This window comes from Oncorhynchus gorbuscha, linkage group LG15, assembly GCF_021184085.1.
Source record: "Oncorhynchus gorbuscha isolate QuinsamMale2020 ecotype Even-year linkage group LG15, OgorEven_v1.0, whole genome shotgun sequence".
In the NCBI taxonomy this organism is placed as follows: Eukaryota; Metazoa; Chordata; class Actinopteri; order Salmoniformes; family Salmonidae; genus Oncorhynchus; species Oncorhynchus gorbuscha.
The window spans coordinates 40,095,759-40,113,460 of record NC_060187.1 but is presented as its reverse complement, the minus strand read 5'-3'; the positions used below and the strand labels follow the sequence as shown (position 1 = coordinate 40,113,460).

At 44.3% G+C, this 17,702-nt stretch overlaps 1 protein-coding gene across 2 annotated transcripts in view; it reads right to left on the bottom strand.

Annotated features, from left to right (window-relative positions):
- The window catches only part of LOC123997059 (neurocan core protein-like), a 200,204-nt gene that overhangs the window by 88,450 nt on the left and 94,052 nt on the right, over positions 1–17,702 (bottom strand). For both annotated transcript variants that reach the window (XM_046301031.1, XM_046301033.1), the window contains exon 10: positions 2,688–2,804. In XM_046301031.1, coding sequence (XP_046156987.1) covers positions 2,688–2,804 — 117 coding nt within the window. The remainder of the gene's footprint in view (positions 1–2,687; positions 2,805–17,702) is intronic.

Sequence of the window (17,702 nt, the reverse complement as noted above, 5' to 3'; positions counted from 1 at the left end):
CACGGTTCAGTTTATTTCTTGAGCGGATGGTAAGGGGCCAGAACATAATGAGAAATCATTTGTAGACTGCAAAATGACCGTAAGACGCCCAAACAGATATAATATTTGACTAGAACATAATCATTTCAAACCGTGCTTACATTTGTATACGATCACATACAGTATATCTCCCGATTATGATTGGGAATACTTCAGAACAGATTTACAAATCACTTGGAGCTGATTTACTGGTGTTTTGATAGTCGTTTATGTCCAACAATAAAAATGTATACAAACTATTTTTGCACAGAATTCTTGGGGGGCCAAATAAAATCACCCGCAGACACGCACACTGTTCCCGGCCCTTATTGCCCCTCCACCCGCGAACACGCACACTGTTCCCGGCCCTTATTGCCCCTCCACCCGCGAACACGCACACTGTTCCCGGCCCTGTTCCACCCGCGAACACCCACTGTTTGCCCTTATTGCCCCTCCACCCGCGAACACGCACACTGTTCCCGGCCCTTATTGCCCCTCCACCCGCGAACACGCACACTGTTCCCGACCCTTATTGCCCCTCCACCCGTGAACACGCACACTGTTCCCGGCCCTTATTGCCCCTCCACCCGCGAACACGCACACTGTTCCCGGCCCTTATTGCCCCTCCACCCGCGAACACGCACACTGTTCCCGGCCCTTATTGCCCCTCCACCCGCGAACACGCACACTGTTCCCGGCCCTTATTGCCCCTCCACCCGCGAACACGTACACTGTTCCCGACCCTTATTGCCCCTCCACCCGCGAACACGCACACTGTTCCCTGCCCTTATTGCCCCTCCACCCGCGAACACGCACACTGTTCCCGACCCTTATTGCCCCTCCACCCGCGAACACGCACACTATACCCGACCCTTATTGCCCCTCCACCCGCGAACACGCACACTGTTCCCGGCCCTTATTACCCTTCCACCCGCGAACACGCACATTGTTCCCGGCCCTTATTGCCCCTCCACCCGTGAACACGCACACTGTTCCCGACCCTTATTGCCCCTCCACCCGTGAACACGCACACTGTTCCCGACCCTTATTGCCCCTCCACCCGCGAACACGCACACTGTTCCCGGCCCTCATTGCCCCTCCACCCGCGAACACGCACACTGTTCCCGACCCTTATTTCCCCTCCATCCGCGAACACTCACACTGTTCCCAGCCCTTATTACCCCTCCACCCCTGACTAAGCGTCAACATCACATGGTTTGACTTCAGTATTCAACGTTTGTCCAGAGGGGATATAAATGTCAAATTCTGACGGTTAAGTTCAGCGATTAATTCCGAATGGTTGAGGTAAGAGTTAAAGTTTAGGATAGAGTGAAAAATAAAATTGTGCCTAGCACTGGGATTTGAACACAGGACGCTCGGAGCCGGAACTTGCGGCTTGCGTCCATCCACAACGCCCTAGCAAGCCGCAGGCCTACTTGATGTTAATTACACACACCGTTGCCGCTAGTGCACAGTTTTGAAGGCATCTCCTGATGTCCTGGGGACCTGGATGAACGTTGAATGTCGCCTTGGATCTGGAGTGACCTGGTTTGACTTAGCCCATGTCCCCTTGACAGTCACACACACACCTGTGACTGTGCAGCCCAACCAGGTCTCTCCAGCACAGCCCAGCTCTGACTGGCTCATTCTCCCATCACACAGCACAGTGGAGAGATGAGCTGCCTGCCTGCCAGTGAGAGTCACAAACACTCAGCATCTCCCTGTCACAGCATGCTTACTCAGCCTCACCTTAAATGACACACCCTCCTCATTCAAACACATTCACTGTTAGAGCCTCACCTCTGTGCACGGAAAACAGACACTTTGCATTCACACACCCACCTTTGAAAACAGCACACACCCTCCCCATTCACACACACTCTGTCACAGGCTGCTTCCGCAGCCTTACCTCACCTCTGCAGGCAGGCAGGGAACAGCAGCCTGGGCACAGCAGGACCATGCAGCTAAACTTCCTCATACAAAAACTGACTGAGCCAGTGATAATGTCAAATACCATCAACGCAGGCATTGGAGCAAAACATTACATATTTACTGTATGCAGATCTTTCCATCACACAGACTGAACAGATGAATACAGGGGAAAGCTATGATCACTTATTGATGTCACTTGTTAAATCCACTTCAATCAGTGTAGATGAAGGGGAGGAGACAAGTTAAAGAAGGATTTTATGTATGCCATTCAGAAGGTGAATGGGCAAGACAAAAAAATATACAAGTGACTTTGAACGAGGTTTGTGTCAAGAACTGCAACGCTGCTGGGTTTTTCAAGCTCAACAGTTTCTCGTGTGTATCAAGAAAGGTCACCCACCCAATGGACATCCAGCCAACTTGACACAACTGTGGGAAGCATTGGAGTCAACATAGGTCAGCATCCCTGTGGAACACTTTGGACACCTTGTAGAGTCCATTCCTCAACGAATTGAGGCTCTTTTGGGGGTGGGGGGGGGGGGGGGGGGCTCAATATTAGGAAGGTGTTCATAATGCTTTGTACACAGTGTATTTGTATCAGCCATAGTTAAACAGTAAATCTACAATGATTCTGAGTCTGGCTATGAGTACAACACACAGGGCTGGAAAGAGGGTGACCTTCTGCAGCTCTTAACCTTTCCCCCTCTCCACAGTGACCTTTAACCCCTGACCCAACTCACCGATCTCGCAGCTCTCTCCAGAGTAGCCCTGGGGGCAGTAGCAGCTGTAGCCGTCGCCCTCCGGCAGGCAGCTGCCTCCATGCAGACAGGGGTTGGTCTGGCACGGGTTGTCTTCAGCTGTAGAATGGAGATAGAGCAGGGGGGTTAACCGAGGGAGATGTGTACACAGAGATGCAGTACATTAACACACACATGCCAAACAGCTACCTGGACTATTTGCATTAGCATTTTTTTGCACTAACGTTTTTGACTCATTACAAACGCTGCTGCTACTGTTGATTATCTGTTGCTTTAGTCCTAGTTTATGTACATACGTACCTCAATTACCTCGTACACATCGCCTCGGTACTGGTACCCCATGGTCTGATATACCCCTTGACTTTTTTCAAATTTAGTCTTATTCTAAAAAAATAAAAAAATAATGTCCCCTCATTTTTTCCCCTAATCAATATCCCAAAGCAAAAACAGGTTTTTAGACATTTTTACGAATTAAAAAAACTTTAATAAACGGAAATAAAACATTTTCATAAGTACTCACACCCTTTGCTCAGTACTTTGTTGAAGCTTTCCGAAGGCACCGTATAGCCAATTTATGTGTATTTGTGTATTTATTATTGCTTTTATTATTACGTGTTATTACTTTTCTATTATTTCTCTATTTCCTTTCTCTCTGCTTTGTTGGGAAGGGCCGGTAAGTTCCAGGCCGCAAGGTGTATCTCTACAGTATAGATATATCTCTGGGTGGTGTGGACGTCTCCATGCATGCACCCTATCAACACAGAACTCATTCAATATTGCACCATCCCATTCTCTGGGCTCTGTCTACAATCATAACCAGTAGTATATACCAGGAAAATGAATCATAACCAGTAGTATCTACCAGAAACATAGAATAATACTAGATGTTTGGTGAATCTATGAATTATGTCTGACCACTGGAGTCTTTGCCACTCAAAATATTTTGGGGGGGAGAATATTTTGATATTTATTTCAGCACTCAAAATCTTGCCAAAGCATATTCTGTAAGAGGGGTTAATATGAATTTAAAACCATTTGACATGATATATATTTATTTACTTATGGACAAACGTAGGCTAAGTCTGGCATAAGCTTATTCCCACACTTTACAATAACGCTGTTGCAATGGTCTTAGGTCGCCTCCGTATAGGCGATTCCCTCCATCGCGACACTGCTGCCCAGTTGAAGAGCTTGTGATCTCCATGTAGCACCACAGCACCATGCGCCTTCGGAAAAGCACCCCTCAGCCTCAGATGTCTTTCTGGAGGCATGCAGCCATATAGAGCCATTATACCCTAATGTAGGACTATTTGCCTACGAGCCAAATGATGTGAAGAGCATGCATGATGTGTGCAACTCGTCATTCCAACATATTTGAACATTTAATTCATCGTTCATTCAGTCATTATGTCATCCATTCAGTCAGTATGTCATCCATTCAGTCAGTATGTCATCCATTCAGTCAGTATGTCATCCATTCAGTCAGTATGTCATCTATTCAGTCAGTATGTCATCCATTCAGTCAGTATGTCATCCATTCAGTCAGTATGTCATCCATTCAGTCAGTATGTCATCCATTCAGTCAGTATGTCATCCATTCAGTCAGTATGTCATCCATTCAGTCAGTATGTCATCCATTCAGTCAGTATGTCATCTATTCAGTCAGTATGTCATCCATTCAGTCATTATGTCATCCATTCAGTCAGTATGTCATCCATTCAGTCAGTATGTCATCCATTCAGTCAGTATGTCATCCATTCAGTCAGTATGTCATCTATTCAGTCAGTATGTCATCCATTCAGTCAGTATGTCATCCATTCAGTCAGTATGTCATCCATTCAGTCAGTATGTCATCCATTCAGTCAGTATGTCATCCATTCAGTCAGTATGTCATCCATTCAGTCATTTGTCTGAGTTGCAATGGGAACTAAATCAAACAAAATCAACTCAGACAAATGACTGAAAGAGAATAGAACAGAATAGTCTTATAATTATTTTTATTGAAATCCATGTGTGTATTCAAAATTATCTACATTTGCCAAAGTTCTTTAGCCTATCACTTTCATAATTCAATGTTTAATTTCTTTCCCTCTGCATTGTTGGGAAGGGCCCATAAGTAAGCATTACTCTGTTGGTTTACACCATGTGACAAATAAAATTGTATTTGACACGCACAAGTAAGTGAATGCACGCACGCACGCACGCAGGCACGCACACACACACACACACGCACACACACGCACGCACACGCACACGCACGCACACGCACGCACACGCACGCACACACACACACACACACACACACACACACACACACACACACACACACACACACACACACACACACACACACACACACACACACACACACACACACACACACACACACACACACACACACACACACACACACACACACACACACACACACACACACACACACACACACACACACACACACACACACACACACACTGCAGTTCCCTCTCAAGCACACACACAGAGAGATTTACACATACTAGAATTCTCCCTCTCCGGGTCGGGTGAGCTTGCATCTTTCCCCTCATACATCATTAAGTAAGCCTGGGTATTATAAATGCTGGAAAAGAGATGTAGCGCATCAGATTGTGTCTGGGCCTGGAAACTTATCTGGGTTGGCTAATACAACCATACTTAATGTAGCTATCTCTCCCCACAGCCACGAAACAAAGCCTCATAACCTGGTGCTGTGCAACTTTCCTTGTCAAACACCAGCACTGTCCTAAAAGTAGAGCCTATAATTACGACTTAATCTACTCTCTCACCATTTATCCCAAAATGTTTCCCTTGAAGAGCGGTGCTTGGATTTATAGCCTGGCAAAATAAAATGTGTTAATTACCTCGCAACAACACGGTCATATGGCATTAAAAGGAGGTGGCTCCAAGGGTGCCTGACTGGGCGATGATCAGGTCATTTATGAGTACCCAGCTCATCAGAGTGACGCGGGGGGTGGCACACATTGTCCCCTCCCCCCCACCGAGCATCCGTCCTGATAAAAAGGAGTGGGGGACAGACAGAGCAGCCAATCTGTCACCTTGTGGAATGGAAAGTCACAGTCACAGTCACACGGCCAGCACCCCCCCCCCCCTTCCTTGGGTCTCTCTCACTCTCTCAAACAGAGTGTGTCGCTGAGAGGGTGAAGTGCAGTATGAAGGACCTGTCAGATTGTCTATCTTCTGTATTATTCCTCAATCTAAAGCTCTTCAATGTGAAGACTGGGGCTCTATCTGAGAGTCACTGGCACGTCATGGTTCTCTGTTGCTTGGTTATCTGTGGTAGCTCATCCACCACTAATATATTCATTAGCATCGCATATCTGACAGTGGCCTGTTTAGCCCTGTGTTGGTAAAGAATCCACACCTGCTCCATTTTTTTATGTGATGGTTAACAATGACTGTGTGGGTCTGACGAGACAGCTCTAATCAGCAGGGTCCACAGCAGCTAGGACTGTTTGCTCTGATAAATATCACAACCGCGAAAAATGTTCTACCTCCCTGTTATTGGTAATGGTGAGAGCTTAGCATGTTAAAAATTCCTTCATGATTATTTGAAATCATGGAAGCATCCACACAAATGTAAAAGTTTTCAGAAAAATGTTTTATTCTTATTTACAATGAAAGGGACTCCAAAATGACACAATGCATTATTGACCATTCATTGCTGTTGGGCACAAAAAAACATAAAATACAAAACAAAAAAACTATTTTGTAGAGTCACAAGCTTGATTTCAGGGCTGGTGTTATGGGCGGGCCTTAGGGGGCCTGGTAGGCCCTACCATACCTCCTTGCCCGTCCAAATAAAATATTGAAATATTGATTATTCTTTGCCCGAGACGTTTGCCAACAGAACTGTCATGTTTTGTCATTGATTATCATGTCTTGTCCCTGTGCTTCCCTTCTATTCGTTTCCCTCTGCTGGTCTTATTAGGTTCTTTCCCTCTTTCTATCCCTCTCTCTCCCCCTCCCTCTCTCCCTCTCTCACTCTCTCTCTCTATCGTTCCGTTCCTGCTCCCAGCTGTTCCTCATTCTCCTAACTACCTCATTTACTCTTTCACACCTGTCCCCTATTTTGCCCTCTGATTAGAGTCCCTATTTCTCCCTCTGTTTTCCGCTTCTGTCCTTGTCGGATCCTTGTTTGATGTTTGCTGTTCTGTGTCCTTGTTCCGCCCTGTCGTGTTTTTGCCTTCTTCAGATGCTGCGTGTGAGCAGGTGTCTATGTCAGCTACGGCCTGTGCCTTCCCGAAGCGACCTGCAGTCTGTGGTCGCGTCTCCAGTCGTTCCTCTCTACTGACGAGAGGATTTCAGTTTTCCTGTTTTGTATTTACCTAAGATAATATCCAGGATTATCGTTTTTGTTTAAGACTGGAATAAAGACTCTGTTTCTGTTAAGTCGCTTTTGGGTCCTCATTCACCAGCATAACAAGAACGATGAAGCTGACCACGCCGCTGGCGTTATGTGTGCGAGCGTTGCAAAATAAATTTACACATACTGTGCATTCGGAAAGTATTCAGACCCCTTGACTTTTTCGCTCTCCAGTCTGAGGTCCTGAGCACTCTGGAGCAGGTTTTCATCGAGGATCTAACTGTACTTTGCTCCGTTCATCTTTCCCTCGACCCTGACTAGTCTCCCAGTCACTGAAAAACATCCCCACAGCATGATGCTGCCACCACCGTGCCCCACCGTAGGGATGGATCCAGGTTTCCTCCAGCCTTGACACTTGGAATTCAGGCCAAAGAGTTTAATCTTGGTTTCATCAGACTAGAGACTGTTGTTTCTCATGGTCTGAGTCCTTTAGATGCCCTTTGGCAAACACCAAGGGGGTTGTCATCCATTCAGTCTGTATTTCATCCATTCAGTCAGTATGTCATCCATTCAGTCATTTGTCTGAGTTGCAATAGGAACTAAATCAAAGAGAATAGAACTGAATTCCATGTGTATTCAAAATGATCAAAATTATTTCGCATATCACTCTAATAAGTAAATGTTTAATTTAAGTCTATTCAAAGAAAAAAAATAGGCTTTCAACATGTAGGAATCATTTCAGAACTCAATTTCTGTTTTAAAACGAATCGATTAAAGGTAAACGTAAAGTAAGAATTGAACGTGTAAATGTTCACTCATAATCATAACATCCCTATGTTTGTACGTTTACAGATCGAATTAAATGTTTTTGTTTCATGTTTGATGCATGGCTTTTCTTATGATCCTAACAAGTTATGTATGGATATTCTTACGATCCTAACGATATGCACGTTCAACCTTTTTGGCAGCTATCTCGCTCCATACTATAGTTTCAGCAGAGAGGAAGAGACGAAGTGAGAGGGCTCACTCTCACCAAAATCAGTCCATTAGAAACCATGTGCGTTTCTATGCGAATAATACGCAGACCTAAGCTTGTCGCCTGACCTCCCGCCTTTGGAGCAAAGACTCACATTGTTAGTGCATAGACATGAGCATCTCGTCATTACAGATCTCTGGTTTCAGCCTCCTGTGAATTGGAAAGGAAAGTTGGCGTGTGCACAGTGCACTGTTAGGATGCGGGATTGTCCTAAAGTAAATGTATGTTTTGCCAAAATTATATAATTACTCCCGTCTAATTAAAATACTTCACCAGGCAGCATGACTTAGGCATCGAGGCAGTGCTTAATTTGAGTCGGATCCTGGCACCTCTCAGATTGACTTTGTTCATTCCAGCACCTATTTGCCCGGTACCTCTCGCGGCATGATTTATTAATTGTTTCACTGTTCACACTGTAAACATTCTAGTAAAAGCGATCAGTGTTAAATAAAGTTACCTCCTTGTTATTTCTCCCACCCCCCAGAAAGACAAGAATGTAAAAGTGCTGTGATCCTTCTGTGTAATCATCATATCCTGCCACACTGATTCCAGACCTGCTCGCTTATTTGTACATAGAGATTATGCAGAGGGGGATTGGGGTAAATCACTGATCTTAAGCCAGAGAACTGTCAGTCGCGGAGTAGAGGAGTGAGGAGAAAACTGTTCCTGATGGCGATGCCTTAGCTTGCAGAGCTGCTAATCCCGTCAGTTCAGCATAACCATCGGCACCGCCACTAGCTAGTAGGCCTGCTAGTGAGTCAGACTCAGCGGGAGAGGGAGACGGGGAGCTAGGGGGGACAGTACATCATCCACCAACAAAGTTCTCGGAGCGGGTGCAATTTGCAGTTCAAGAATAAGCAAACGTATAACCTCTGGCTTGTCATGCAGAATTCAAAGCTGGGCTGTACAACATGCAAAAGGATAGGGAGCTTGTGTCTAGAAATGACTGGAGGGATTAAACTAGCAAAAGAAGGGGTAGAATGTAAAGTATCGTCCTCTGGCTCAGACTTAAAAACAAAACAAACGAAGAGCCCTCAGAAAAAAAAGCTTTTTGAACATGCCAGAACCAAGTCACATTTGGTGGCAGCAAGCCTTGTAGACAAGGCTAAAGAGGACACCCAGGTTATAGTTAATACTCAACATGTAAAAAATACTCTACAGTCAGAATCTTCAGAACAGGCTTAGAAGGAGGCTGAACATCACAGGCCCTCTTATGGCTTTGAGCAAGAAGTTGACTGTCAGGATTTATAAACTTTTTCGGTACTGTGAAGTTAATCTGAATATGTGCATCATATCACATAGGCTGGAGGTCTATATATTCTCATATGTGTATTCTGCTGTAGTCTACATTGATTTATGTTATTTGAACCTATACGCCGATATTGTGATGTTTGTTCTACTGCTACATTGATGTCTTGATAATTAGATGAAATACGTGTCTCGTAACACCCACAGCTGAGTGTGTGCGCACATGCATATGGCCTTATTATGGATCCCCATTAGTTCCTTCCCAGACAGCAGCTACTCTTCCTGGGGTCCAAACACATTAAGATACTTACATTACACATAAAACAAAATATAAAACAGTACATCATGTAACATTATTACACCACTACATATCTTCAAGTGTATAATATCGCCATACAACAATATTATTACAATGTGTCACGTTCGTCGTAAAGAGGGGACCAAGGCGCAGCGTGACTAGAATACATTCTTCTTTTAATGAAGGAAGAACACGAAGAACAAACTAACCAAAACAACAACACGACCGTGACGCTATGAACAGCGATGACACAGGCAACTACACATAGACAATAACCCACAAACTATCCAAGGCATATGGCTACCTAAATAGGATCCCCAATCAGAGACAACGATAAACAGCTGCCTCTGATTGAGAACCAATCTAGGCAACCATAGGCATAAAAAAGACATATATCACCCTCGTCACACCCTGACCTAACCAAAATAATAAAGAAAACAAAGATAACCAAGGTCAGGGCGTGACAGTATGCGTGTATAGAGTGTGTGTGCTAGTGCCTGTGTACCTTTGTGTGTGTTTCTTCACAGTCCCTGCTGTTCCAAGGTGCACTTTTACCATTTGTTTTGTATCTGATTCTACTGCTTGCATCAGTTACCTGATGTGGAATAGAGTTCCATATAATCATGGCTCTACTGATGTCGTACTGTGTGCCTCCCATAGACTTTTCTGGACTTGGGGATTGTGAAGAGACCTCTGGTGGCGTGTCTTGTGGGGTATGCATGGGTGTCAGAGCTGTGTGCTAGTCGTTTAAACACACAGCTCGGTACATTCAGCTTGTCAACACTTCTTACAAAAACATGTACTGATGAAGTTCATCTCTCCTCTACTTTCAGCCATGAGAGATTGACATGCATATTATTAATGTTAGACCTACATGTACATTTAAAGGCCAGCCGTGCTGCCCTGTTCTGGACCAGTTGTAATTTTCCCAAGTCCCTCTTTGTGGCACCTGACCAAACTACTGAACAGTAGTCCATGTGCAACAAAACTAGGGCCTGTAGTACCTGCCTTGTTTATAGGGTTGTTAAGGCAGAGCAGTGCATTATTATGGACAGACTTCTCCCCATCTTCAATCAAATGAAATCAAACTCTATTTGTCATATGCGCCGAATACAACAAGTGTAGACCTTACCGCGAAATGCTTACTTACAAGCCCTTAACAAACAGTGCAGTTCAAGAAGAGTTAAGAAAATATTTACCAAATAAACTAAAGTAAAAAAGAACATAACAATAATGAGGCTACATACAGGGGGTACCGGTACCGAGTCAGTGTGTGGGGGTACAGGTTAGTTGAGGTAACTCTCGACCCGCTCCACTACAGCGCCATTGATGTTAAAACCTCTTCAGGCGAGGGTCTATTTTTCTCCACTTCCTGTCTGCTTGTTAATCAGGCCCAGAAGCAGGATATGCATATAATTGGTACCATTGGATAGAAAACACTTTGAAGAAATGTTACAATAATATATGAGACTGTAACACAATTGATATGGTAGGAGAAAATACAAAGAAAAACCAGCCAGACTTTGAGAGCCCATGCTCTTTCAATGGAAAGCTAATGGTCATATGCAATTCCAGCTCCCAGATTGCAAGGTTTCGGACTTGTTTCTTCCAAAATGAGGAAGGATTTTGAGTTTTGTTACTGGGAGTTAGAGTTGGAAATCAGTCTGTGCGTGCGCTTTGAAGAGGATGCGCACTTGCTAATTTTGCTTTTCTATTGAACATACTTCTTTCCGTATGAAATATTATAGTTTAATTACATTTTAGGGTACCTGAGGATTAGATAGAAATGTATTTTGTCTTCTTTTAACAAAGTTTGGCGGTAGCTTTTTGGATTTCTTTCTCTGCATGTTGAACGAGTGGATTACTCAAATCTATGGCGCCAACTAAACGGACTTTTTGGGACATAAAGAAGGACCAATCTACTGAATAAACTATCTAATAAAACGACCATGCATGTTGTAGCTGGGACCCTTGGGATGGCAAATCAGAGGAGGATTTTCAAAAAGTAAGTGAATACGTGTAAGTGATTTTACGAAGCCTTGTGCTGGTTGAAAAATATTTTGATGTGGGGCACCGTCCTCAAACAATCACATGGCATGCTTTCACTGTAAAGCCTATTGTAAATCAGACAATGCAGTTGAATTAACAAGAATGTAAGCTTTTAACCGATATAAGACACTTGTTATGTTTAATATCCACATTTTTATGATAATTTATTTGAATTGTGCGCAATCCAATTAGCGGAATGACTTTTGCTTCCCTCCAGGTCTGGGGGCACAGACTTTCTACGAGGCTTAAATTGAAGATATGGCAAATAGGAGTGGAAATATCGTCCACTATTACAGTAATGTTCCATCCAGGTTGCAAGACCCCGGTGGCTTGTCATTGTTGATAGACACAATACTTTTTAAAACTGTTCCACACACACTTTACGGAATTTTATAATTTTGTCAGATATACTTTGTGGCTGCACTTGCCAAGTTTCTTAATCTTGCCAATGAAAAAATCTTTAAAGTGGTCGGCAATATCAATGGGTTTTGTGATGAATGAGCCAAAAATGTCATTTAAGGTGCTCCACTATCATTCTTTATTTTGGTTTCATACTATAGTTTATTTTTATTCAGTTTAGTCACATGATTTCTCAATTTGTGGTACGTTTGCCAATCAGTTGTGCTGCCAGACTTATTGCCATACCATTTGCCTCATCCCTCTCAACCATACAGTTTTTCAATTCCTCATCAATCCAAGGGGATTTAACCATTTTTACTGTCATTTTCCTAATAGGTGCATGCTTATTAGCAACTGGAAAAAGCAATATATGTGTAAAGTGCAGCATCTGGTTGCTCCTCATTACACACCACAGACCAGCAATTATTCTTTATATCATCTACATAAGAATCACTACAACAATTTTTTATGACCTCTTAAACACTATATTAGGCCCAACCTTTGGAACTTTGGTTTTCCTAGATATTAGAGGTCGACCGATTAATCGGAATGGCCGATTAATTGGGGCCGATTTCAAGTTTCCATAACAATCGGAAATCGGTAATTTTGCCCCCCCCAATTGTTTTGTTTTTTTACACCTTTATTTAATCTTTATTTAACGAGGCAAGTCAGTTAAGAACACATTCCTATTTTCAATGACGGCCTAGGAACGGTGGGTTAACTGCCTTGTTCAGGGGCAGAACGACAGATTTTTACGTTGTCAGCTCGGGGATTCAAACTAGTCCAACGCTCTAACACCTGCTTTACATTGCACTCCACGAGGAGCCTGCCTGTTACGCGAATGCAGTAAGAAGCCAAGGAAAGTTGCTAGCTAGCATTAAACTTATCTTATAAAAACAATCAATCAATCATAATCACTAGTTAACTACACATGGTTGATGACATTACTAGTTTATCTAGCGTGTCCTGCGTTGCATATAATCGATGCAGTGCGCATTCGCGAAAAAGGACTGTCGTTGCTCCAACGTGTACCTAACCATAAACACCAATGCCTTTCTTAAAATCAATACACAGAAGTATATATTTTTAAACCTGCATATTTAGCCAAAAGAAATCCAGGTTAGCAGGCAATATATACCAGGTGAAATTGTGTCACTCCTCTTGCATTCATTGCACGCAGAGTCAGGTTATATGCAACAGTTTAGGCCGCCTGGCTTATTGCAAGCTAATTTTCCAGAATTTTACGTAATTATGACATACATTGAAGGTTGTGCAATGTAACAGGAATATTTAGACTGATGGATGCCACCCATTAGATAAAATACGGAACGGTTCTGTATTTCAGAATATCGAGATGATAGTTTCCGGATTCGACCATATTAATGACCTAAGGCTCACATTTCTGTGTGTTATTATGTTAGAATTAAGTCTATGATTTGATAGAGCAGTCTGACTGAGCGATGGTAGGCACCAGCAAGCTCATAAGCATTCATTCAAACAGCACTTTCATGTGTTTTGCCAGCAGCTATGCTGTTTATGACTTCAAGCCTATCAACTCCCGAGATTAGGTTCGTGTAACCGATGTGAAATGGCTAGCTAGTTAGCGGGGTGTGTGCTAATAGCGTTTCGAACCTCACTCGCTCTGAGACTTGGAGTTGTTGTTCCCCTTGCTCTGCATGGGTAACGCTGCTTCAAGTGTGGCTGTTGTCAATGTGTTCCTGGAACTTAAACGTTAGCTTTCTTACATATTGCACTTTTACTTTCTTCTCCAACACTTTGTTTTTGCATTATTTAAACCAAGTTGTACATGTTTCATTATTTATTTGAGGCTAAATTGATTTTATTGATGTATCATATTAAGTTAAAATAAGTGTTCATTCAGTATTGTTGTAATTGTCATTATTACAAATACATGTAAAAAAATTGGCTGATTAATCTGTATCGCCTTTTTTGTCCTCCAATAATCGGTATTGGTATCGGCGTTGAAAAATCATAATCGGTCGACCACTACTAGATATGGCTACTATATTGTAATCACTACATCCTATGTATTTGGATACTGCTTTAAAGCACATTTCCGCAGCATTAGTGAAGATGTGAGCAATACATGTTGATGATTTAATTCCTGTGCTGTTTGTAACTACCCCGGTAGGTTGACTGATAACCTGAACAGGGTTGCAGGCACTGTTGATTTGAAGATTTTTCTTGAGTGGACAGCTTGATGAATGCCAGTTAATCTTTAAATCACCTAGAAATATAATAAAATGTAACAAAGTGTGAAACTTAGTTATGTTGTAGAAAAACCCCGATTTGAGTTGTGGCCGTCAGTAAAAAGTGTGTAAATATGTGTAAAGACCATAGCTGTGTTTGAATACCCATAATAACATAGCGTATACTACATACTTAATGAATATATATGACATACTATACTAATAGTTAATTTTAGAATACTATAAACAAACAGTATTCTTTCAGTTGAGTGTACTAGCACTTCACAATTATTGCTTGCTTGTTGAATAAGGACAAAAGAAGGACAGAAGAAAAAGGAAAAGAAAGAGGACAACAAAGTGAAACAGTCAGCACTTCTATTGCAACTTCGTATTTCGTCGTCCTAACGTAGTCTACACTGCTATCTGCCCAGCAGCTAGCCAGCTAGCAAACGTCCACCGTCTACCGAATAGCAGCACTGTAGAAACTATTACACTCAACTGAACGACTTGATTAGTGTAGTGTTAGCTAGCTACATAGTTGTCTTTGCTGTCTTCGTATCCAAGATAATTGTGTAGTTTAGAGCGTGTAGTCTTAGAGTGATTATCTTAATTTACCGAGGTTAGCTAGCCAGCTATTTGTCGTCCTTAACGTAGGAGACACTGCTAGCTAGCCAACAGCTAGCCAACGTCTACTGAATAGAACTTCCGCACTCAACAACCCGGTCGCATTCCGCTTCGCTCCACAGGTAGTATCACATTTTTCATTTCATTTCATTACAGCACAACGGTTTGATTTGTTTGATCGTAGCTAGCTACATAGCTAGCTACATAGCCGTCTGTGTATCAAAGATAATTGTGTAGTCTAGAGCGATTTTCTAGGTTAGCTAGCCAGCTATTGTCGTTCTTTTAACGCAACGTAACGTAATCAACACTGCTAGCTAGCCAGCTAGCCCCCGAATAGCAGCACTGTAGAAACTACTACACTCAACGGAACGACTTGATTAGTGTAGTGTCAACAACGCAGCCACTGCCAACTAGCCTACAAAGTCAACAACGCAGCCACTGCCAGCTAGCCTACTTCAGCAGTACTGTATCATTTTTAATAATTTTAGTCAATAAGATTCTTGCTACGTAAGCTTAACTTTCTGAACATTCGAGACGTGTAGTCCACTTGTCATTCCAATCTCCTTGCATTAGCGTAGCCTCTTCTGTAGCCTGTCAACTATGTGTCTGTCTATCCCTGTTCTCTCCTCTCTGCACAGACCATACAAACGCTCCACACTGCGTGGCCGCTGCCACCCTAATCTGGTGGTCCCAGCGCGCACGACCCACGTGGAGTTCCAGGTCTCCGGTAGCCTCTGGAACTGCCGATCTGCAGCCAACAAGGCAGAGTTCATCTCAGCCTATGCCTCCCTCCAGTCCCTCGACTTCTTGGCACTGACAGAAACATGGATCACCACAGATAACACTGCTACTCCTACTGCTCTCTCTTCGTCCGCCCACGTGTTCTCGCACACCCCGAGAGCTTCTGGTCAGCGGGGTGGTGGCATAGGGATCCTTATCTCTCCCATGTGGTCATTCTCTCTTTCTCCCCTTACCCATCTGTCTATCGCCTCCTTTGAATTTCATGCTGTCACAGTTACCAGCCCTTTCAAGCTTAACATCCTTATCATTTATCGCCCTCCTGGTCCCCTCGGAGAGTTCATCAATGAGCTTGATGCCTTGATAAGCTCCTTTCCTGAGGACGGCTCACCTCTCACAGTTCTGGGCGACTTTAACCTCCCCACGTCTACCTTTGACTCATTCCTCTCTGCCTCCTTCTTTCCACTCCTCTCCTCTTTTGACCTCACCCTCTCACCTTCCCCCCTACTCACAAGGCAGGCAATACGCTCGACCTCATCTTTACTAGATGCTGTTCTTCCACTAACCTCATTGCAACTCCCCTCCAAGTCTCCGACCACTACCTTGTATCCTTTTCCCTCTCGCTCTCATCCAACACTTCCCACACTGCCCCTACTCGGATGGTATCGCGCCGTCCCAACCTTCGCTCTCTCTCCCCCGCTACTCTCTCCTCTTCCATCCTATCATCTCTTCCCTCTGCTCAAACCTTCTCCAACCTATCTCCTGATTCTGCCTCCTCAACCCTCCTCTCCTCCCTTTCTGCATCCTTTGACTCTCTATGTCCCCTATCTTCCAGGCCGGCTCGGTCCTCCCCTCCCGCTCCGTGGCTTGACGACTCATTGCGAGCTCACAGAACAGGGCTCCGGAAGGCCGAGCGGAAATGGAGGAAAACTCGCCTCCCTGCGGACCTGGCATCCTTTCACTCCCTCCTCTCTACATTTTCCTCCTCTGTCTCTGCTGCTAAAGCCACTTTCTACCACTCTAAATTCCAAGCATCTGCCTCTAACCCTAGGAAGCTCTTTGCCACCTTCTCCTCCCTCCTGAATCCTCCTCCCCTCCCCCCTCCCTCTCTGCAGATGACTTCGTCAACCATTTTGAAAAGAAGATCGACGACATCCGATCCTCGTTTGCTAAGTCAAACAACACCGCTGGTTCTGCTCACACTGCCCTACCCTGTGCTCTGACCTCTTTCTCCCCTCTCTCTCCAGATGAAATCTCGCGTCTTGTGACGGCCGGCCGCCCAACAACCTGCCCGCTCGACCCTATCCCCTCCTCTCTTCTCCAGACCATTTCCGGAGACCTTCTCCCTTACCTCACCTCGCTCATCAACTTATCCCTGACCGCTGGCTACGTCCCTTCCGTCTTCAAGAGAGCGAGAGTTGCACCCCTTCTGAAAAAACCTACACTCGATCCCTCCGATGTCAACAACTACAGACCAGTATCCCTTCTTTCTTTTCTCTCCAAAACTCTTGAACGTGCCGTCCTTGGTCAGCTCTCCCGCTATCTCTCTCAGAATGACCTTCTTGATCCAAATCAGTCAGGTTTCAAGACTAGTCATTCAACTGAGACTGCTCTTCTCTGTATCACGGAGGCGCTCCGCACCGCTAAAGCTAACTCTCTCTCCTCTGCTCTCATCCTTATAGACCTATCGGCTGCCTTCGATACTGTGAACCATCAGATCCTCCTCTCCAGCCTCTCCGAGTTGGGCATCTCCGGCGCGGCCCACGCTTGGATTGCGTCCTACCTGACAGGTCGCTCCTACCAGGTGGCGTGGCGAGAATCTGTCTCCTCACCACGCGCTCTCACCACTGGTGTCCCCCAGGGCTCTGTTCTAGGCCCTCTCCTATTCTCGCTATACACCAAGTCACTTGGCTCTGTCATAACCTCACATGGTCTCTCCTATCATTGCTATGCAGATGACACACAATTAATCTTCTCCTTTCCCCCTTCTGATGACCAGGTGGCGAATCGCATCTCTGCATGTCTGGCAGACATATCAGTGTGGATGACGGAT